This window comes from Papilio machaon, chromosome 19 (genome assembly GCF_912999745.1).
Source record: "Papilio machaon chromosome 19, ilPapMach1.1, whole genome shotgun sequence".
Classification (NCBI taxonomy): domain Eukaryota; kingdom Metazoa; phylum Arthropoda; class Insecta; order Lepidoptera; family Papilionidae; genus Papilio; species Papilio machaon.
In genome coordinates, this window is record NC_060004.1 from 2127923 (window position 1) to 2152529 (window position 24607).

At 33.6% G+C, this 24607-nt stretch overlaps 1 protein-coding gene across 2 annotated transcripts in view; it reads right to left on the reverse strand.

The window, feature by feature from the left end:
* Positions 1-4218: 4218 nt before the first annotated feature.
* LOC106708350 (scavenger receptor class B member 1) overlaps positions 4219-24607 on the reverse strand; it is a 45274-nt gene continuing 24885 nt past the window's right edge. For both annotated transcript variants that reach the window (XM_014499842.2, XM_014499841.2), the window contains exons 3-12: positions 21735-21895; positions 19705-19846; positions 8682-8888; positions 8324-8400; positions 7967-8116; positions 6321-6478; positions 5710-5831; positions 5500-5625; positions 4959-5101; positions 4219-4634 (exon numbers count right to left, since the gene is read on the reverse strand). In XM_014499842.2, coding sequence (XP_014355328.2) covers positions 4523-4634; positions 4959-5101; positions 5500-5625; positions 5710-5831; positions 6321-6478; positions 7967-8116; positions 8324-8400; positions 8682-8888; positions 19705-19846; positions 21735-21895 — 1398 coding nt within the window. In that variant the 3' untranslated portion in view covers positions 4219-4522. The remainder of the gene's footprint in view (positions 4635-4958; positions 5102-5499; positions 5626-5709; positions 5832-6320; positions 6479-7966; positions 8117-8323; positions 8401-8681; positions 8889-19704; positions 19847-21734; positions 21896-24607) is intronic.

Genomic DNA, 24607 nt, shown 5'->3' on the forward strand with positions numbered 1-24607 from the left:
TTATACTAAGCGACAAGGATATCGCCAAAGGGAAGGGTAAGGGCTACTGTCCCCTCCCTTGACTATGGTCACGCCCTTGCTCAGTGAGACTGTGAATAACTAAGTACTGGACTGTTTGAATAAACGACAATAGGCTCAAAATGGGTCTATTTGTTCTAAATAATTGTTAATTTTTCGTGTATTTCGTCGACGAAAACTGTTTTTATTTTGTCAAAAGAGCGTTTAGCTTTAATAAGATCACGTTACAGTTACGGTATAAAACTGTATTTTTTGAATAGATAAAAAAAAAAACGCGCAAGACGTGTTTTGTATTTTTTTTTTTATTACTCAATGGTGAAGAGTAATGTTTATTAAAATTATTGCTTCATGTGTTTTATGAAAAAGCATGTTTAAAACCTCCACTATTATTCCTTTTAACATAATTTCGTTGTCAAACTACATTAGTTATATTTTCTTGGACATTTAATTTTTTTTTACCATTGTTATGATGGTTACATATTATTTATGGTTACATTTTGTAGAAAAATCCATATCTATGGTACGAAATGATTTTAGATTAATTTTGGTGCGCGAAATTTATTTAAATATTTTTTTAATGTTTAATGTATTTTTTTATTTCCTATTTGGACACAAATATTATTTTGACAACGGATGTTATTTGAAGATTTTAATTAGAACGATTACGGGTAAAATTATAATATATTTTTAGGAGAATATTATTAACTTTTCAAAAGATTAGTGTTAATATGTGGCTATTTAAGTTAGTCATGACATTTTTATTGAAAACATGTATTTGTTTTTTTTTTTGTAATTTCTATTTCTTAACAAAAGACATCTTTTTACTTAAATTTCTGATATAAATAGTAATGTTATTTTTTCTAAAATAACAGAATTTATACAGATATTTTTCCTCATGAACAAACTGATTTATAATGAAAATACATTACTTAAATATATTTTATTTTAATTATTATTAATTAATTTTTTATCTCAAATAAACATATTATAATCATAACTATGTATATTTCGATGGTTGTAATTTTTTACGTATTCATTTATTTATTTAAAACAATTTGAATGTAAATGCACAAACTTAGAGCCTACACAAAAGTAAATAAGTTAATTATACTGTTTCTTTAGGAAAGGAAGGAGGTAGGGGATTGGGCTTAACTTTTGATTGTCATGAGTAGGGTCTGTAATTTGATTATTTAGATTTTGCATATTACAAATATTTTATTTGTATTTTTTTTAATTCTAAAGGTTTCTGTAGATAAAATTAATAATATTATAATTTTAATACATTCGATAAATGTAACTTTTTTAATTTCATAATTTCATGAAAATAAAACTAATTAAGATATCAAGATAAGCTTATTTTATTGACACTGCCCATATCGTCTACCTCGAAGAGAAAAAAAATCTAGATCAGTGTTTCCCAACCTTTTTGGATCCATGCCCCATTTTTCAGGATGGACATGACTATTGCCCCCTTATAAATTATGTTTAGAAATAAAAATCCAAATGTCCCCCAGGTGGGGCATACGCCCCACCTTGGGAGACACTGATATAGATCATATCACAATGTCATATTTTTCGCTAGCGATACAGATGTTTTAAAATATTTAATTAGGCTTAGGGTATAGTGATTTTTTTGACTACTTGCAAATGTATAAGAGAATAATTATGACGTCATTAGAGTCCAACATTATTGTGCCCAAGTAGTTGTTAATTGTAATCAAAATGTCTTTTATCTTTACATTTTGATTTAGAACATTTTTGGATAGTATTTAAAGTATATATCTCGTCAATATTTAACTATGAAGTTTGTCTGTATGTCGTCTCGTATATTTTTTAGATTTAGATTATAATTATTTTAAAAATGTTATAAAATTAAAATAATTGAACTATAGACCGGCAAACTTATCTGACCGGTGGTAATAAGTGAAACTGAGTTACCATTAACACATTAGCGCCACTCTGTCAATGTCAAAAAACGTATCACAACATTCATTACATTGCTGAACTGTATCATTTTCAGTCTCGAACACCTGTGTTTAGCGCAACGACTTACGCAAAATTATGAAACTTCATATATATTTTAAAGTACTAACAATGATAACAGGCCTTTTCGCCTCTCACCAGGCCAGATAAATTTGTTGTACTATAATTGTGAGCAAGTGACGCATGTCACCAACACTGCCTCAAGAATTGTCCGCCTTACAAAATGCACTGTATTTATTTTAAAGAATAGATACTTTCACTTAGATTCAATATATCTTATAAATCAATATTATAATAAACAATGTGCTTGTTTAATTGTGTAATGCCATGTATTATATCTAGATAAATAAAATATATTAATATCTATGCTTTGTTTCATATAAACCGAAACCTTGTATCCGCAGTAGATTTACAAATGTGGACAGGTGTATGTGGTCTCTGCCTACCCCAGTGCGCTATCGGCTTGAACTCGAATAAGAGAAAACTTTATAAAAGAAAAATATTGCTGTCTTGGACTCCTTGCTTATCCAGTGCGACTATATCACACCCTCGGTTTACTCTAATGTGAATTTTCGTGTCATAAAGACTTTCTCCATTAAAAAGGATCGGGTTAGAAAAATGATACAAAAATAAATAATGTAACTTACACCTTTATTTATTTACATTAATGCATAATTTTAACATTTACACACGTTAAACAATAAATGAAAAAAAAATAAGTACGGAATTTGAGCAATAAACAATATTTAAATGGCAACATTTAAAATGTCTGCAAAATTAAAGTTCACATCCAAATTATACATCTTTAAATTTAATAGTAACATATTAAAATGTTGCCTTAAATACAAATAAAAACACAAAAAATATTTTTAGTAACATATTTGTCAATTATGAATTAATATAGTGGCCATAGATTATATCGTAGGAAGTGTCCATACATATTAATTTATACATTAACCTAACTAGTACAAAAGTATTGTCTTTTTGTGCGGATTATGAGATTCATGGTGGCAACACCAAATGTATTATTAAAATTTATATCAAAATTTCCGGTTGTTAGCCATTTATATATTTATTTTAATTTTTTTACAACCATACGACTTAGATTCTAACCAATCCGCGTTTAACTACGAATAGTAAAATGGTAAAATAGTTAATAGTACGTCTAAAAATATAAGGACGGACCCACATTAGACTAGTAGATATCGGTAATATGATCAAACTAAAACAAAATTTAATATTAAAATATTTTTTACGGTCAAATTATTAATTATGGAATGAGAATTGTACGTAAAATATTCCCGTTACTATTTAGGTCCAAAGTTAGCGTACTTATGACTATTTACGTACGTTTTGTCCTAACTTAAAATTCAATTAATAGTGATTATAAAAAAAAATCTTTTTAAAAGTGTCATAAACTTTAATGGTATTTTTAGATATAGAAATTGGACGATTTGTCATTTGTCTCATGCTATAATTGAAAAAAAAAAGTATTTTATATAATTTGCCTGCACTTCGTCTAAGTTACTAGTAATTTATAGTAATATTTACAAATTGTAATATTGCAATAATGATCGTTTAATGTCAAACAAAGATTATGTCATTCCAATGAAACTGTCACATGTCACATGCGATTTTTACATAACATTGAAAATGTTTTATTCTAAAATTTGTTCAATATAAAAACTATAATGGAAATAAAACATTATCACATTTATCGATGTAAGAGATTAAAACATATAAAAGGAAAAATACTTATAAAAAAATAATAAGGTGGTACCTACACAAGTAAAAAATGCTAATATTTACTTAACCCTATTCCCCCCACTGCAAGTCACCAACGGTTAGATTTATAGGATGTAAGTGTTAGAACATATTGGTATAAAAAACGGCTACTCTATGAATATGTCAACTGACAAACATAAATGTCATTTTGACATTTCCGTTGCAAAATAAAATGTATTAAGAATTAAATTTTTTTTTTTTTTTTTATAAGAGAAGGGGGCAAACGAGCAGCGGGAACACCTAGGTGTTCATCGACGCCCATGGACATCTGCAATACCAGAGGAATCGCAAATGCGTTGCCGGCCTTTGAGATGGTGATACGCTCGATAAAGCTCGACGCTAAATAAAGTACAATTAAGAGTTCGTTTTATGGAGTATTCACCATTTTCCTTCTCTATTTAAAAAAAAACAGTTTTAGACAAAGTTCCTTGAGTCCTACATCAGGTCCAATGAAGTTGTCAAAATGCAAGATACCAATGAATTGATAATTTTCATTCAATTGTAATATTTTTAAATGGAAATTACAACAATTTTTAGCTTATGTATTATACGTAGTTTAAAAAAAATAAATTATTCTATCGAAGACGTCAAATCTCGGTGTCAAAAGTCTATGGTTCTTGGTTCTATCTTTGCGTGATGAAAGTATTAAGAATGTCTAAAACTCTTCATCATCAGTCTCAAGACATTTTGTATTGAAAAAATATATTGTCATTAAATTAAAATATAAGTTGACAGGTTATCTTCTGTTGTTGAGCTCGTAGCCGTTCTCTTTGCCGGGGGTCTTTGTGGGCTGCGCCTTCGCCACCGCGTGACCCTCCAGTCTTAATGTACTTTGGCGGTGTGATGATCTAGAAGTATTATTACAATCGTCTAACAATGTAAAGACAAAACTTCCTCATGAAATATTTATGTAATACGATTGCTTCAAGTTGCTTTAAATATAGAAAAAATCTGGAAAACATTATTGACTAACTAGCTTATTATTTATTAGATCTAAATTTAGTTGTTACTAGTATTGTATTGTCTGTGGTTGTGACTTAAAACTGGTGTTTCAAAATTTTAACAAGATGGCGTTATTCTAAATCATTCCGTCGTCAGATGTTCGTTTGACTGTGGGAATTGTCAATAAAAGAGTCCCTTTCGAAGGGATGTCGGAGTATCGAAGTATTTACCTGATGAGACATGTGACTGCGAGCAGGATGAGCAGCAGCCCGAGTGCGGAGAGCCCCCAGCCCAGTGCAGAGCGAGCTACAGGCGGCACGCGCGTCGCCAGCCGCAGCAGTGACGACACCTGCTCCGGCAGCTCGTTGATACCCTGAGATATTACATCTCTAGTCATCATTCAAAACTACATATTTCAATATTTCATTTCCTTCTTCAAAACCTTACAAACGCTAACTTTAAAACACAATTTGAACATGTTCCAAAAGACAAAAAGGTCCTTTTTATATTATCTAAGCGACCACTGTCCATAGACATCCGTAATTGCAAATGCGTTGCCTGAATTTAATCTATAGAGGAAGGGACGCACAGAAACATAATATTTTCTCATCCTATGCGTCCTCTCCTCCGTTAAATCCACTTCTTTCAATTATTTCTTTATAGGAAAAGGGTGTTAAGAGAAAAGAGGAATACTTAATTGGTGCGAGTGTATTTCATAAATTAGGTTAGGTTAGATTGATTACAATTAAAGAAAAAGTTTGTTATCCTCACCTCCTCGAACCAAAGTATTGGGAAGACGATGTCAGGGAAGTTGGCGACCTGCTTGATGTCGACGACCTGCGACACAGCCAAGTTGATCTGAATGCGCGCGCGCGCCCTCATCGCTATACCCATCTCCTGTTGCAAACAAAACATTAACTTCACAACTACGTACATGTTTTCCTAGTTTTTATTACTTTATTACATTCAATTTAAACATACCGGTTGTACATCGATGTAAAGTCTATGTTTATCAGGCACTGGTGGAGAGATACCCTCCACCGCGGCCCGTAGGCTCTCGTCAGCCAGGTAAAAGTGGGGGAAGGACAGCATTATAGGGGAATCTGCAAATAATTACAAAACACTCGGTAAAATCTCCACAAATGTTAAGTGATCAGGAAAGAAATGCGTTTCGAGTTGTTAACCCTTTGACCACCTTCGCTGTAAGGCCTAGGTGAATAAGAAAATTCAAGAACAAAATAGAAAGAAACTAGAGTACACGGCAATTCCCACGTCCTATCTTCTTCATGGCTATTCCTAGATCAAACCGTCCCGTGCATGCAACTGATAACTTCACAATATTTTTGTGTGCAATTCTTTGTATCGGCCGGTTCAATCTATTTGTTTCTGTTTTGTTCCGTTAAGACCAAGCCTAGTCACCTCTAACTTAGGGTAGGCTCCGAGCCCCGCGGTACGTATAGTGAGCTGATGATGAAGATGTTCCATTAAATTGTGTTCTGCTCAGCGACTATCACGATGTTTCAAACTGTCAAGATAATTAATTGAAAACCTCAAAATCCAGTTCCTGTTTTTTTGCTATTATGTCTACTCACCGTACTGGCAGAGTGATACGTTGAAGAGTCCGTGTGGCGCGCAGGGCGGGCCGGCCGGACAGAAGCACTTGTTGTGCTCGTCGGCTGCGAACACGTCCTCAGGCGGCGTGAACCGGTACCCCTGTACGCCCGCATTGGACTCCACTTCATGAAGGAACCTGCAATTATTAATGGCTTGTAACACAAACATATAGAATGGTTATCCTTTCTAAATAATTTAACTTCATTTGTGTTACCTTATTGTTACTTTAATTCGAGTTTAATTCCCAGTCCTGGAGCAATTCCCGAAAAATTACAAAGGTAAAACAAACAAAGCTAAAACATATCGCTTCTACGAAGAATTCTTTCTTGCATGGAAACATTTCTTATCACTGATACCTCAAGAACCTTCAAACTATTGAATTCGTTTGAAATCGAAGGGTACTCATGTACATTAATGAACAAAGGTGTGCGAGTAAAGGCATTACCGTACAATAGAGTTTTACGAAGCTATTGTGGTTAGTACGGACGTAGTCCTGTCGCCTGACTCACGATGCCTCTTTGTTACACTGTTTATTGTTTTGACTTGTCAAATAGGAATTACCGTGACTAATTAAATTGCAATTTAATAGAATTTCCTAATACTCCTTATTCGCACAAATGATTCATAAACAATAACTTTAAGCATTTTAAATTTTATTTAATTATTAACTTAATAAGAAAAGATAATCGATCTTTCCTCGGTTATAAACAGTCGGTTGGTAGTACTAATCTACATCTTAATTTGGTATATTTTTATGTTAATACTAGAAGTTTTTAATACGACTATTAACAAATCTTACTAATATTATAAATGCGAATGTTTGGACGGATGGACGGATGGATAGATGTTTGTTTGAAGATATCTCCGAAACGGCTGAACGGATCTTGATGAAATTTCACATAGATGTAGAATATAGTCTGAAAGAACATATAGGCTACTTACTATGTTTTTTTTTATTCCGATTTAAGATTTAATTATTTATATGTTTGATTGTATTGAATAGTCTCCGAAACTACTGTACAGATTTGAAAAATTCGACTGTTGGGAAGCTACGCTATCCCTGCATGATATGGGGCTATAATTGTTAGTAGATTTTTTAATTCCGCGCGAATGAAGTCGCGGATAACTCCTAGTATATAATATTATGAAAGAAATTCATTGGATGTAAATATGCTTTCGATTAAATTATCCCGCATTAACACGTTATACGTTGAAATTCACGTTTCTAGTTCATATTTCTCGTTAGGTTATGTTTGGTGCAATTTATGTAACGCGAGTCTCACGGGAGTCGAATGCTCGGCCATTGTTCTCGACCCGATCGTTGTTGTGACTTTCGCGACTCTTAACAAGGAAACAATCATTGTTTGTAGATTATGTTTGTGGAAGTTTTTTTTTTTTTTTGTACATTTGTTTATAAATTATCTTTGTATAAGCGACTCCTTCCGTTTTCACACGAACGGACTTCACACGTTTTTTTATTCTATTGACCACTTCAAGTTTTGGTGGTAAGACTAAAACAGGAAGATTTGTTAACGTCATTTTCAACTTGTCAGTGTCTACATGAAAAGAAGGCACTATTCCCTTGTGTTAAGGTTCTTTTTCCTCGGAATTTGTGTGAACTTACCTAAGTGGTAGAAGCCTGCAGAGATCTTTGTCGTAGACCATGAGGGTGTCGTTTTTGGTAATGTGAGGCGGGAAGATGGAGCCGTCTGAGCCGGCGATGCTGTTGCACTCATCTGTCGTCCAATGAGGAAGACGCTCTCGCATATTGTACCTTAGAACATAATATTTTATTATCTACGCTACGGAAGTTTCTATTACCATAATGTGCAGTGAAAGAATTAAATTCGCTGCCCACTTAGTATCGAATATCATACAGAAAACTGTTATCATCAGAACATACAATTAGCAATTACATTATGTTACTGGAAAATGACATTTCACAGAAATAAAGGTGCTATATTAGAAATTTTGAACACACCTGTCGAAGATGCCGTAGTGTGCCATGTCCTTAGCGCCAGAAAACATAGTCACTATATCTGGGGAGGTGCCGTTTTTCTGTGGAAAATATTATTTTCAATGATAAATTACATATTTTAATATCATTATAGTTGCTTTGACATATAATATCAAAGGTAAAATAAAATATGTTAGTGAATCAACATAAAATGTTAGCCTATTTATGTTTTTTCTGTGTATGGCACTCCGTTGTTGACAACCACTGGAGAGTTGATTTTGATCAGCAGTCCTCTATGTATGGCCACAAGCCTCTATAGTTCAGTTACATCTCTGGTTATATTGATCATCTAGTTCTGCTAATAATTTCTGAAGATACTTACTCCATAGAAAAGTCCAAATTCCTCATAAGGCAATTTTTGTTCCTTGGGCACGACATCCTTGGCTAGTTTGAGCAGGGGATCCTCGTAACCCCATAACAGCTGGCCCACAGACACCGCAACGAATGGCTTGATCTTCAGAATATCCATGATAGATGCCATGGCGAGACGAAGGAATCGTGCTGCGTGTTTAGACTGGGATGTGGCGCTCTAGAAAAGAAGAAATGTAAATTAAATTATACCGTAATATTAAAAAGCAAGCAGAGCCTAAAGCTAATAATTTCTCAGTCACACTTTTCTAGTCTCAGTCTCTATTTTGTCAGTTGATTGTAAGGGATGACAATATGTATTAAAACAAGTATCACTGCAATGAGGTAATACAACGATGGAGAGATAGACACGAGAGAATTGCTCTTTACCTACTTATCAAGATAAATAAAAACTGATAAGAAATGTACCTCAAGTCACATATCCCTATGATACAGCGAGTTATTTTCCACTACAGTTTCGCAGAAAAGGTTGCGGTCACGATTCAAGTACGTGATTATTATTACTACACGTTTGTTTAAGATGGGAACCTGTTACTCCTTTTACTACCTTCATGTTGTTTTTTGTTCATAACGACTTTTTATCGCAACTATCCCTGTGTGGCTACTATGCAATAAAGAATTCAATTTTAAAATCAGAAGATCAGGAATTCTGTTAAATTTTTCCGTAATTTTAAGCGTGCTTATTAATTTCATAAAAATTTTACATATGTTTATTATTGTTATTAAGCAAAATCAGTATAATTAGACTCAAGTATGCTTAAGTAGTATATTTAACAGAAATATTTGAAGTACAAAAGCTCACGTCTAGCTATAAGTTAAATAAAAAAGGTACTTTGAGGTCGACAAGTCACGACTTCCTGAGATGAGACCTTGACTCACTGTAAGATAAGCACATGCGAAGGTTGTCATCGTGTCTTCACGTAAACTTATCACCAATGTTTATGGTGCCCTAGTACCTATTAAGGTTGGAGATGATGGATTCCAAAAGATACTCTCAATTTTAATCCTTTTCGATTATTTTCCAAAGCAATATAATATGGGAATTTATTTTAAAAATTTGTTTGTTTCGGATACACTCTACTAAAATTTCATAAATACTCAACTCTTTCCAATACGTAAATTTTACTCTTTTCAGCTTTTCAATCTGCGCATAACTTAGGTTATATATCTATTAGCTCCGAAACTACTGAACCGATATGAAAAATTCTTTAACTGTTAACAAACTACACTATCCCCGGGTGATTTAGGCTATATTAATTACTGTTTTTTTTTTTAATTAAGGCGCTAGCTGCAAATTTTTTATCTTATATATAAAATTCTCCTGTCACGGGGTTCGAACTTGAACTCCTCCGAAACGGCTTGACCGATTCTCATGAAATTTTGTGAGCATATTCAGTAGGTCTGAGAATCGGCCAACATCTATTTTTCATAACACCCCCATTTATTTATTTTTTAACTGCGCACGGACAGAGTCGTGGGCGACAGCTAGTCCATTTATAAAAGCGAATCCTTAACTGGTCGCTACTTATTAGTAACAGTTTTTTAACGTCACTGGTCCATATTTTACAGTTAGCCTAATTTAGATTTAGTGTAACTATTAAAAAATCTTTTCACTAATTTTCGAGTTGTTACAGAACAGAAGCGGGTCAATTGCGGTTTTGCACTCGTTCGTAACTTCCGCCATTTACGTAATTGAAAATTTCGTACGCTTTGTGACTCGTCTCATAATTTCGGTGATTTACATGTAATAATGTTAATATAAACTTATGCAAAGGAATGGTCCTCGAAAATATATCACCAGGTCAGAGAGTGGCGCAGTTATCGCGGTTGGTTCTGTCTGAAAGTAACCATTTTTAGGACAAAGAAAAAAAAACAACCAAGACATGATAAAACGCCTACTTTAGTTACACTTTTGCCCAAACCGCTAAATAACTTTGTCGCTCTGTATTTTCTATGGTGATCATAATATTATTATTATTGTCCTAATTTTCAAACAACAATTAGCAGCTATAAATAGTCTATTAGAACTAATTAATAATCTTTCAGTTGGTAGGTATGTGACATCTAAAAGAATATTTATTATTTTCTATTTATTTCGCAAAAGAAATTATAGTTTGAAAAGCACACAAGCAGCAATTGCAGCTTTATCGCACCTTTGAAATATTAAGTGGTATATATAAATGGTGCTTTGACGTCATATTTACTGGTACAATATGAGTTGCCATTATAAATATGAACATTTGATTGGTCAGGCTACGAATATACGTGTATTGAGATCGTGCAAACGTTGTGGAGAGTCAATTAGCACGCTTGTGTTACTTGCTTGCGCTAAATGCTTACCTACCGATACTTTAAATTTTAATAAAACATTTTTATGCTTGTTTTTGCCCCACTGACTGGATAGCCACATTTTTCGCACACATAATGTATACAATCCATAAACACATGAAAATTTTGCCAATGCTTTTTAATATAGTTTAAATATAAATAAATTTTAAATGCACTTCTTAATTTAACTATATATATTCATCAAAGCTGTGTAAAGGTTAAAGATTATATATTTAAATTTAGCATTTTTCAATTGTCAATCTTAAATGAAATATTGAATGATAACGTTTGCTGCATTAATTTGAATTTGATATTACAAAAAAATTAAATGAATCTTTTAATAATCGTAAGTTGATGAAAAAAAAATGAAATCCGTCTGTCCGTTCATCGATCTTTGGCCGACGGCGACGGCAAGTTGTATGCATAACGGTCTATGAACATAATTTATTCGACTTGTGTACCGCTACTCAATGGACTAGACTATGGGTGTGGATCGTTGAAGTCTATTATATGGAAACGAATGGAAAATTTGACACCTCTCTGCGTAAACTTTAATACTTTATTCGAATCCTGTTAATATTGCTTTTTTTAATAAATATTACTGTTTTACTTAATTTTGATTTAACAAGAAATTATTAAAAAGAATTTCTACTATAAATGATTTCGTCGATAGATTTTGTAGAGAAATATGCTTGCGTGTAAATTCCCAAGAAGTTATATATGTTTTTACATAAGTCTATAAATATAGTTTTTATTTGTGGATGTAAACTTCGTATGACATCACACTGAGAAAATAAAACAGTGAATAATTATGCATATAAAAATTATGTTTGCTCATAAAGCAGTTCAACCAAATTGTTTGACCGTACAATCAAAGACAGATAGTCAAGCTGGAGTAAAATAAATAGAGAAGATTCCAAAACAATTAAAAAGAAAAAATGATTTATCAAGACGTTTACCAATAGAATGTGTAATATAATAAAACATTCATGCAAACACACAAAGCGACACACACGCTCGCAAGTGTTGGCGCATCCGCTATCTTACTTTCATCGTAGAAGTCGCGTGCACAAGAAATGTTTATTTACTGCAAATACTCTGAGAGTACGCATGGCAAGTCCACTTGACCGGTTATTCAACTCATTTCTTTTTATAATATAAAATCAGATATAATACATAATAGGAAGCTTTATATAAATGTAGTATAGGATTATACTCATTCTTAGTAGACACTTTTTGGTAAGTTTTGTTGTCACTGGATTCTCTAATAAAATGACAGTCTTACTTGTCAAAATCGGTTCAATTATCTAGGCCCTAGACTAGACAGTCAAAATGGAATTTACATACATACAAAGCCAGATAAAAACAAGCTTACATGTAGCGTACATGTATGTACATGCGAAAAACATTAACCTCTTAAAGATTTTACATTATATTTTTAAAGTGCAAGAACAAAAAAAACCCATATTATAATTATATTTTTATATTCGCGTCCGTACTTAAATGATTAACATAAAAAAACAATTAAGCAATACAAAAATAAACATCAGGTTTCTTAACTAATAAAAGAATTTGCATGGAATGGGTTGTTGCCCTTAGGGATAAAACAGTTCTGAAAGGTCGTGTGTATGCGACTAACATGCAAATTGAAGTTCTAATGCATACGATTTAAAGTTGAAATCTCTTTGATAATAATCACACGAGGACAATAATTCCAGAGGCGTCCATACATCGTGATGTTATATGCATGTTATCAATAGATCGTCAACTCCGCCCTTTTGTATATTGCCTGGGATGTAAATTGTAAACAGTACATGTGCAATTTTCTTAGAACGTTGTAAGCACATCTAACGAATTCATTCACAAAGTAACACCATTCGCTTTTGGACCTATTTCTGATTTTAGGCCTTTTCCACCTGCTCCTATCTTTTCCCTGTCTGATCCAATCTCTTCCCACCTCTTGTACTATTTAGGCGCCGAATGGTTTAACTGAATCTTTACAAAGTGTAGAAATATCACTTAATAAATAATGCTTTCTGTTTACAATTTACCTAGACAAATTACAAACGGACGAAATTCAGGATCGGTCGGTGACATGTATATTATCAACAAGAGTTGATTCATTCTTTAGATAGGTCACGTTGTACTACTAAATATCTCCTTTCGTAAGCATTGCTTACAATTTAACAGACGTCAAAATTTAAGTGGTATACACAAACGCAAATCAAGACATGTAAGCGCGTGATTCCGTAAGTAGACGTATTATTTTTACGTCATGGCAACATCCTTTGTTTTCGGTCAAAGAGTGTATAAAAAATACTTGTTCTCGATTACGTTTTCTTAAAATTCACTTTACGTATCCGTTCCACGCAGCATGGCTTGGAAAACCTATAGTTGTAAGACGTATTCATTCCCAAATAGTAAAGAAAATAAAAATAAAAATACTATAAATACTCAAAAATCAAAGAAGGTTGTTAAAAAATATCCTTTCTGTTTAAAGTATTTTTAAATAAAAAAAAAATTAAAAATTTGACCATACTTTTGTAGAATGGAAAGCATCTGGCGTTATGTTTTGACAAGTTTAAATTAATAAAATTTTAATAAATCATAATATCATCAAGACACTTTTTAAGCAGTTTAAGCGGGCGCAGACAGATGTCGCTACAAACCTATTTGCGATTTCGATATATTCTCGTTCAGTCGGCATTTTTATATAAATACTAGCTGTCGCCCGCGACTCCGTTCGTGCACAGTTAAAAAAAACTTTATAGGGGTATGAATAATAGATTTTGGCCGATTCTCAGACCTACTGAATATGCTCACAAAATTTCATGAGAATCGGTCAAGCCATTTCGGAGGAATACGGGAACGAACATTGTGACATGAGAATTTTATTTGTCCGAATGCGATGATTATGATGAAGCAGACATGTTAACACCTTAGATTTTAACTTTTAAGATAGCCCGCGACCACTCTTAAATTGTTGGCGTACTTAAGTCGACATGACAGTTCTTTTGACAGCAAAATGTCGTTGAGTGACGATCCAGTATAAGAAATGTGATATTGAGTGGCCTTTAAGCATGGTACGACTTGAGTGGCATCAAAGTTGAGATGCGTCTTTAACTGACTTACGAAAATTCCATATTGGAGTTTAAGCGTGGTCTTATAATTTAAGACGCTCTTACATATTTAAGTGACGTTTCAGTATTCGGGCATGAGAGTTTCAAAAAATGTTATCGAAAAATATCTTACTAATATTATGAATGAAATAAAGATGGATGGATGTATGGATGTTTGTTTATTAGAAGGTATCTCCAGAACAGCTGCATGGATTTCGATGAAATTTAGCATAGATGCAGGACATAGTATGGAAGAACACATAGGACGCGCGAACGGAGTCGCGGGCGACAGTAAGATCATAAACCAATTGAACACGATTATCAAGAATATAGAGGTGACAAACAGGCACTGTATCACTAAAATGAATTTATGTGATGGTCACTCTCAAGAGCTTAAAGTTTAGTTCTATTTATCATTTTTAATTACTGATGTTTATTGTTAATTACTGACGGTGTATTTGTAGAAGTAATTTTGAAATATTAACATATAATTATTTAGTTTTACATACTTAATTTACTTTAAAATAAATATTAATTTTTAATTAACTCCTTCCAAGGCAACTTTGTCTGTCGCAAAAAAAAATTAAGCCTAAAAACCAAGTGACGCGATAAGGCCAAGAAGATGATGATAGGTTCATAAATCACCGTTGCCTATGAATATCCGCGACACCAGAGACACTACTAACTACCCACAGGTGGGCACAGTTAATCAAAAAGTTAACTTCGTTAATCGTTAATTCGTTAATAAAAAAATTAACTTCGTTAATCGTTAAAGCGTTAAAACATCGAAAATTTAACGCAAGTTAAAGTTAATCGTTAACAGTTAACCATACCAAAATTATGCATACTAATATCACACTTATTCTGGCGACTCTTGTTTAAAATAGTAATTTGACTATATATTCTATAACACATTAGTATTAGAGACAAGTATGAATGCATTATAGTATACATATTTCATTACGAGTGCGGAAAGCCAGTCATTGCAAAGAGTTCCGACAAATGTCTAACCGAGCCGAGGCGCAGCCGAAGGTGAGGGTTGATAGTTGGAATAAGTTGTAATGAAAGTTCCGCTCGTGTACTAAACAACTATTTTTAATACAGTTGCGAAAAATGAAGCAATTTAATAGAATAATAAAAACACAATAAACTTAACCAACTAAAATGTTTGAAAAATGGCCCCAACCGTAAAAGAATGCAAACAGGGATTCTTTTTGTTTTCTTCACCCATTCTGGGTAGGCAACGGGAACTATGCCCAAACAGCCAAGTCTTCAGTAGATTATTTTTATTGATATAAAATGAAAATGAAATTTAGTTACATGAAATAAAATGAAACATAACCTAATTCATTGAATCAAATCATTAAATCTGATATTGTATAATAACAAATTAGAAGCTTCTTTCTAGAAATATTTGCATGAATCATAAAAACTTCAATTTTTTTTTGTAAAAACTTCGTGGTTGGTTTTTCTTTTTAATAGACATTATTTTGACAGTTGGGAAAGAGAACGCACGAGTTTGGAAAAGCAAAAAAAAGCACGAGTAAAAAAGTGTTTTAATACAGTTGCTCAAAAAGAGATTGGAGGGTATTGCAGGGACGAAGAGCGTTCGAAATGTGGGCTATTACATACTCTTGCTTTTATATACTCGTAATGAAATAAACTATTTCGAACCTTGTTTTGATTTTGTCCTGTTTTTCACGTCTTTCCCGGATGCTCTGACGCATCACACTTGCACGCGAACTTCACATATATCAATTATCAACTTGTCGTTCACCATTCGAGTCGCCGACAGGCGAACAACATAGTTGAACTTACAAGCGTGGCGTGGCGCGTAATTTTAACAAAATGACAGCACGACTCCAAGTTTCTAATTTAACGATTAACGGACTTTTATTAACGGAAGTTGAGTTTAACGGAAGTTAACAAAAGCGTTAACACTTTTTGAAGTTAACTTAAAAGTTAATCCGTTAAGCAAAATGTTAACTTCGTTAATTAACGATTAACGGATTAACGAGTTAATGCCCAGCTCTGTAACTACCTTTACCTAATGTATAAAATTTCCATGTCACAATGTTAGTTACCGTACTCTTCCGAAACGGCTTAACCAATTTTTACCAAATTTAATATGCATATTCTCTGAGAATCGGCTACTATCTACTTTTCATACCCCATTAAGTTTTTTCTAAATGCGCGCGGACGGAGTTGCGGGCGACAGCTAGTATTATTAACGATTAATGTCGACTGTATTTAATAACGATGAATGTTAACACAATTGGCATTTCATTTCTTGATCTTCTAAAATAGATTCAGTAGTTTTAGAGTTTATTCAAACAATAAAAATATCTTATGTAGTTAAGACATTTCTTGAGAAAGTATTATTAGCACAGGTTAACAAATTTTAGACAATGGTCTTGTATACTTTAACGCGGAGTGCAGTGCACATATGCCCGACTTTCCAGTCTGACCTCATCGTCAAATGTGCGGGTTTCTGTTACGCACCGCTTGACAAATGGACTGTGATAATCGACATTTCTTCGGCGATTTCTATTCGCTATTTAACACATTAATAACAATAGAAGTATTGTAAATAAACAAGAAAAATCAGTAAAGTTGATCAGACAAGTGATCGTAGATATTATTATTTATTTTTTATCTTTTAAATGGCACAAAACTTTTCCGTTGTTTGTGTAAATAAATCGCTTATTCAATAAACATTAATCCTGATTGCTTGCAAATAAGTAATTTTATATATATATATATATATATATATAAAATAAGGAGTTGCGGGAGTATCCTGGATGCGGGTTGCATAGGACCGATCATCAAGGCGATCTTTGGGGGGCCTATGCCCAGCAGTGGGCGTAACGAGGCTGAATGGATGGATGATATAATTTTAGTCCACGTCACCTTCCCACATTTTTTGCAATGGAAACATATGCATGGGAAATATTCTCTACGTTAATTAAAGGTAGGCAACTCATCTGCAATTGCAGATGTCCATGGGCAGCTTTCGCTTCGTTATTTCGGCGAATTCAGGTGGCCGCTTGCATGTTTGCCATCTTAATAATATAAAAAAAAGTTTTCATGTTATTCATGTCATACTTTCAAATCAAGGGCGTTGCTACCAAAAAATTAAACATAATTGTTCACTGAAGACTGACAACTGAAGACATACTCAAGGCTTCAATACAGAGAACAGGACGTCTACATATTGATACTAAAAATATTACAAAAGGATAAGTTAATGAAATACTAGTGCATGATGTGTATTACCGGGCAAGCTATCGTGTATGGTGAAGGTGTATGGTCAAGGCGTTCTGTGAGTCGGAACAATCGACGCTCCGGAACGTCCGCCGATACGGAACCGTACAGTTATCTCATACCTTCTTAATATAAGTCGGGTCGACAACGTTGTATAGTATTTGGCACATCAGGAACAAGAGTACTCTTGTGCCTGACGTGCCAAGACCCGGCATTTTGTTGAGCAAATTAGGAACCATGACATTTTTCTGACCTACTTAATTAATACAATTATTAATTATTATAGCTACTAATTGAACATACTTCAATTTTTTTAGGTATGTTATGAGTAACATTTAAGCAATCCAATGAACCAGGCAGGTCTGTCATTGAACTCAATTCACCTTGGATAAAATTCCTATAAAATAACATCAACAAAAAACTTCATCGTCATGTATTTCACTTTCAAATGTGTTAGATACAATTGTGACAACTTTCCCCATCGTTTTCAAGATTCTTTTACCTCTTCATCCATTGTATAAGCATTGTCATTAAATCAGCCATTGCTATCATTAAACATTTCATTGAGCAATGCTTATAATTCCTAGACAAGGTTAAAACGCTATTATTTACGGATATGTAAACAATACTTCTCAACTACTATTCTGAGATTCTTGGCATTAATTATTAACAATTATTTATTAGAGACACGATGACATCATACGGGATTACGACTAAACTAAAGCTTTTACTTTTATAAAATGATCCAGATACATTTGGTAAATATCTTAATGATAACCACAAATATAATCAAGTTAACATAAAACCTTGACAACTCAAATTTTCAAAAAAAATCCTAAACAATAGGCTATCGAAAATGTGATCAAAATGTAAGGAGATCGAAGCGATATGTACCACTTTCACCCGGGCTAGAAACGTGCATTCAATAAAAGACGTCATACATAAACTACTTTTAAACAACGTATCTACTGCTTCAAGCGGTCCATACGGCAGATATATTGGGCTACTGCAAACTGCGTTCTTTGTATGGTAAACATCTGAGTCAAACAACTGCTGATCGTCATAAGCTGACCGTTCGATATTATCTGCACCGATTACTAGAAGCAGTTCGTGTATGGCAGATAAAGCCAGTGACAAATCACTCGGTCTACTCCTATCCAATTATAATGCCAATACGTTCGATTAAAAACATTATCGATTGATCAATTAACTTGAATGTTATTTCACACATTCCAGATGCTTATACGTTACGCGCGATATTGGAAAGTCTTATGGAATTTTTAAATTAAAATAGACTTAAAACAATGAAAATGATTCCTTTTGAAATTATAATTTTAGATGAATATTATTGTTAAATATATTTTTTTACAATACATCCAAATCTTATTTCTTACTAATATTGTAAATGCGAAAGTTTGGATGGATAGATGCTTTTTACTACGTATCTCCATAACGAATCTCGATGAAATTTGGCATGGATTTAGAACATAGTCTGGAAGAATACATAGGCTAGAAATTATGTTTTTTTAAGGCCGTACAGATGGAATCGCGGGGCAACATCTAGTATTTTTATAATGAGCAGTCTATCTGATATGTATGTATTGAAATTTCTTTCTAAAAGGACTCTTCTCCCAATTTACTTTAAACACCATGTTCTATACAATCATTCATATAAACAAATTAAGACATATTAAAAGTCCTGCTATGTAACATTTAATTTATTGTAATTATTTTATTTTTAATATTGCAAGTATAAAATTTATTTTCCTTAAGTATAGAGTAAGGGTTATTATTATAATAACACCATCATTGGATTTGATTGAAGACTTTATATAATTATATCTTAGCTATATGGTAAATAACAACACTTATATGAGATGAAAACGATTATTAACGTCTTAAGTAAATGACAAATATACGAGTAGATCATATTTTTATTCGAGAGTGTTCTATGAACCCAAACGCAGTAGATGTTATATATTTGTAATAAACTTTGTGAATATTGTTGCAAATGTTTTATACCGTCATAATAAATAAATGGCATACATAAGTTTGAAGGTTTGTATGGAGCTATATCTAGAACGGCTCAAAAGATCTCGCTGAAATTTGGCATAGAAAAAATGTTTGGAATTGACAATGACTGTCAATAAATGCACGTGCTTGACACGTATTAATTCCTAGACGTTTTGACAAGATTTTACGTTTATTATTTCTACAAGCGTTATTTTGTCTATGATCTCTAGTATGAATATGATATAGACTCACCAGCATGGGTATGTTTGGGACAACAACGACATCGTCGTCCGGTCCGGCGCTCATGTCCGGCTGGAAGGTGTACGTTCGCTTGTAGTGGAAGGAGAGAGTCCCGTTCTCGTTGTCGGTTATGTTCACCTTCTCCCACTCCTCCCTGTTCACAAACGGTGTTTTAATAGCAAAAGGCTGAGCGAAAGGTGAACGGTGTTTAGGAAAATGAATGTTGTCCTAGCTTAACCTATTAATTAATATATGTATATATCTAAAATGCATATAAGTTTCTAAACGAATAACCTAGCACTTGACTAAAATCTCACCTAATCATGGTAGGTGCTAGCTTTGTATATACCTACCTATTCTTAAAGGCATCACTCTTAAAGGTTCCTAAGTCATTACTGGACGGGAACACTAACGCCATCTCATTCCAATCTATTTCTGTGCACATAAAGAGCATGCATAGAGATATTAATTTTTGGGAAAACCCATTCCATTCCTTTGCTTGCAATATTTAGATGAAATATATAATATCAAATGAGTCTATCTTCTTTTCTTCTACAAAGAATGTTTGATTTTTTATAAAAAAAAAAAACATATATAGGTGCGTGCATCGTACGACATATCGGACATTTTTTATATATCACATAACAACATGCAATAACGTGTGATATAAAATATGTAGAATTGTTCTAATGACAATGGGTTGACATAACGTAATGAACTCCAATTTAATGATTTTTACATACAATAAGAACAAAGTAACATGAACCAAAGTTTTATTAAGATTGACATTTATAAAATAAATTACCAGGAAAACATAATTCAAGAAAGTAATATTTCTTTGCCTCTGTTTTCTCTACGAGGAAAACACTTGAGTTTATTTAACGAATCGTTTCTTTCACAACTCAAGGTAAACTGTTTTTTAAAACAATTAATACTACTGTAACATCAATTCTATCGGATGTATTGCATATTTTTCACTTTAATTGCTAACTAAATCCTACATTTATATAAATGCCATCTAGTAACTAAATAAAGTATAAATATTGATTTACCAAAATAGATATCAGCGTCATTTTTATAGTTTTTACTATCAAAATTAATAAAAATAAGATAATAATAATGAACTGAAAATTTAGTGTTTTTACTGTATAGGAGTAGTTTATTGTACATTTCTCATACACGGAATACGTGAGAGCAAACAGTCAACAATTGTAATTAGTCATGCGTGAGCTCGCCTTCACCTTAAGTAAGCACGTAATACAAACTGCAATAACTCCATATCTACACCACTACAATGAATTTCCTATATAAAGAACAATAATTGCAAACTTCTTTATTTTTATTAACTGGAATTCATGACTTCTTATTGAAACTGTACTGTTTGAACATAGAGTCTAACGTAATATAGACTATTTTATTGGAATATAAATCTTTTTTGGAATTGTCATTTTTCTCAAAGACCTTAATCAAAATTTTAATGGTTTCGACAGACCCTGCTGCTATGTTTGTCAACTCTCATTTTTTTCCCGTCCACCTGGTCCTCCGTGGACCCCACTAGATCCAACTGGAGTATTTTAGAAAGCTCAAGTTTAACTATTAAGCATGTAAGGATTTTTTGTATTTAAACCTCAAAGATAGTTTCGATATGAAAGTCACCGAGTATATCAGATTTTTACGGAGTATTACAGTTTCATAAATGCGTCGCAACGATGACGCAAGAGCCCCCTAGTGGTGATTAGTTCGGTAATAAATTACAACACATGTATGTGATATAACACTGCAATGGATGTTACACCAACATTACTATCGTACTAAAAAAGAGAATGATATAGACTACACATGTTACTAGCACAATAATCGAGGTGTTTATACCTCTTATATAGTTTGTTTATCATTGAGTCCAAATTAATACCAATTAGTAAAATATTTCACGGTTATTCGTAATTATTATTCGAGGTATGGAAGATATTGTTGCTAAGGTTCAAGACAGAGACATGTATTTTCAAAATTGTGTGATGTTTCGATAAAGTGGGTATACTTACGAATAGACGTATGGCCCGAGCTCATCGAGTATGGGCTTGGAGCCGTTGTTGAGAAACTCGTCCGCGTTGGTGACGTTGTACACGTATACCTTGACGAAGGGTCGCACCGGCGGTCGCGCCCACCACTCGAACGTCATCGAGCCGGGGCGGAGCACCAGCTCCTGTTATAAACAAAAAACTTGTCAAATTGACGTACAACAAATTAGGGTTGCAAGATGCAAATAAACAAGGATATTTAGGTGTTTAAGATACAAATGTTTGGTCCTTCTTGGGTTTCTTGTACTCCAGTCAATTTCCACTGTTGAAAAAGCAGATACAATATTTTTACACTAGTGTTACTGGATATATAAATAAGTATGTCAGTTAATAAAATCTTTAGAAAAAACAATTGAAAGTCATGTCAACAAATCGAGTCATAGTAAAAATGTATGAATGGGCTCGTAACAAAGTTCCGAACCGTTACCTGCCTACGTCACAGTGAACGCTTTATCGACGTACAAACTTAACTAACGCTTAAACTGGTAAATATTAGGTCCTTACATATGAAATTGGCGTTTTGTATGGGAGGAACAAAAAGTCGAATATTTTTTAATGTAATATATTTAATTAATCAAAGTATGAACCATTATTTTCTATGCACTTTTGCCATCTCATAGGTAGTTAATTGATCCCTTTACTAAAAAAATCAGTCGGACGGGAATCAATAAAATCTTTGAAGGCGATTTGGACTGCCCCATCGGAGTTGAATTTTTTCCCTTGCAAGAAGTTATCCAAATTTCGAAAAAAATGGTAATCTGTTGGAGCAAGGTCCGGGGAGTACGGAGGATGTCTTAGACTTTCCAATTGAAGCTCTTCTAATTTAGTAGCCGTCTGTTGGGCAGTGTGTGGTCTAGCGTTGTCGTGAAGCAGCAGTGGCGTGGAGCGATTGACCAGCCTAGGTTGTTTAGCTGCTAGCTTTTCCATCATGGTTTGCAATTGCTGACAATAGACATCAGCCGTAATAGTCTGGCCAGATTTGAGAAAACTGTAATGAACAATACCGGCACTAGTCCACCAAACGCTTACATGTAACTTTTTTGGGGTTAATTTTCGCTTGGGGCAGGATTTGGCTGGCTGGCCAGGATCCAACCATTGCGCTGAGCGCTTCCGATTATCGTAAAGAACCCATTTTTCATCACAGGTAATGATTCGGTTTAAAATACCTTCATTATTGTGCCGGTTTAGTAATGTAACGCAACAGTCGACGCGCGTTTGCCGGTTTGCTTCAGTCAATTCGTGAGGTACCCACCTTTCAAGCTTTTTAATCTTCCCAATTTGCTTCAAGTGAATTAAAACAGTTTTATCACTAACATCGCAGCCTGCAGCTAACTCGGACGTGGTTTGCGATGGATCCGCTTCCACAATAGCCTTCAACTCTTCATTATCAACTTGAGTCTCAGGCCGTCCACGGGGCTTGTTCTGCAGATCGAAATTTCCAGAACGAAAACGTTGGAACCAAAAACGAACTGTGTTTTCTTTTGCAACACGACCGCCATACACATCATTCACCCTTCGAGTCGTTTCCGCAGCACTGGTGCCACGGCGGAACTCGTACTCGTAAATAATGCGATATTTTAAGTTTTCCATTTTGTAAAATGAGTGACGCAAACAGAAAAAAACAGAAGAAAAAAAACAAATGAATGACGGTCATCGAACCACAAATACATGAGTCTATAGCTGTACAAATTTGAATTTGGAATTCCTTACCAAAGAGGAGAAATTCGTGATTAAAGTGGCCAGTACGAAAAACGCCAATTTCATATGTAAGGACCTAATATTTAGGTGAAGGCGAACTCTAGCGCGGCCGAGCGGCCATAATTGCCGATTCGCACCGCTTTGCGAAACTAAAATATCTTACAGAACAATTGTTTCTAACAAACAATCCACGAGATGTATGAATGAGATTAGCGAATTTATTTTTAGTACGAGACATGCGAAATTAACACTACTCATTGTTATAATATTTCATGAGAAAGTTGTATTTTAAATGATTATGACCCTATACCTAGTCTTATTATATTATGAATATACATAAATAAATTTATATACCTACTGCATGTATAATTGTACATATACAAAAGCCTTCCGTAGAAACAGCACTATGTATTCCTTCTATAATAACAACAAACGCATAACTTAGCAGTTAACCTCGAAAATTCGAGTTGCTTAGAACGATTTCTTTTGTACGCTTCTGTACTCAATCCGCGTAGAAATATATATGTACGTATAAGTAGTGGTTTCACGAGTCGATGAATCAACAAACGCTATGTTAGACCTGTCGCCGTTGCGAATCTTTTGCTTTAAGTGGAAAGTGTGTCAATGACCTTATATGAATATATGATTCTACCAAAAAACGTGTTTATTTTCTGACATAAAAGCGTAGGATTAGATTAGCGTTTTAAAGATTAAACTACCGTTGCTCAAATTTTAGATTTGTTCACTACTTAGTTCGTTCATCTAATATAATAAATGTGAATGTTTGTGTGGATGGATGGATGTTTGTTTGAATGTATCTCCCAAACGGCTTAACGGATCTCGATGAAATTTGGCATAGATGTAGATCATAGTGTGGAAGAACACATAGACATAGGCTACTTACTAAGTTTTTTTAATTTCGCGCGAACAGAGTCGCGGGCGATAGCTAGTTATTTATAAAAAATGATGTTGAATAGTAGATTGTTATACATAACATTTGAAACAAACATAGCAAAGTATAGTTATAAGGATATCTGAGCCGGTGAGAGACGTTGCTGTCGCGATTAGCTTTGTCATAAAATATGTACAACCTACGAGTATATGGGTATACAAAATGGCATAAAAACACATGACATGAC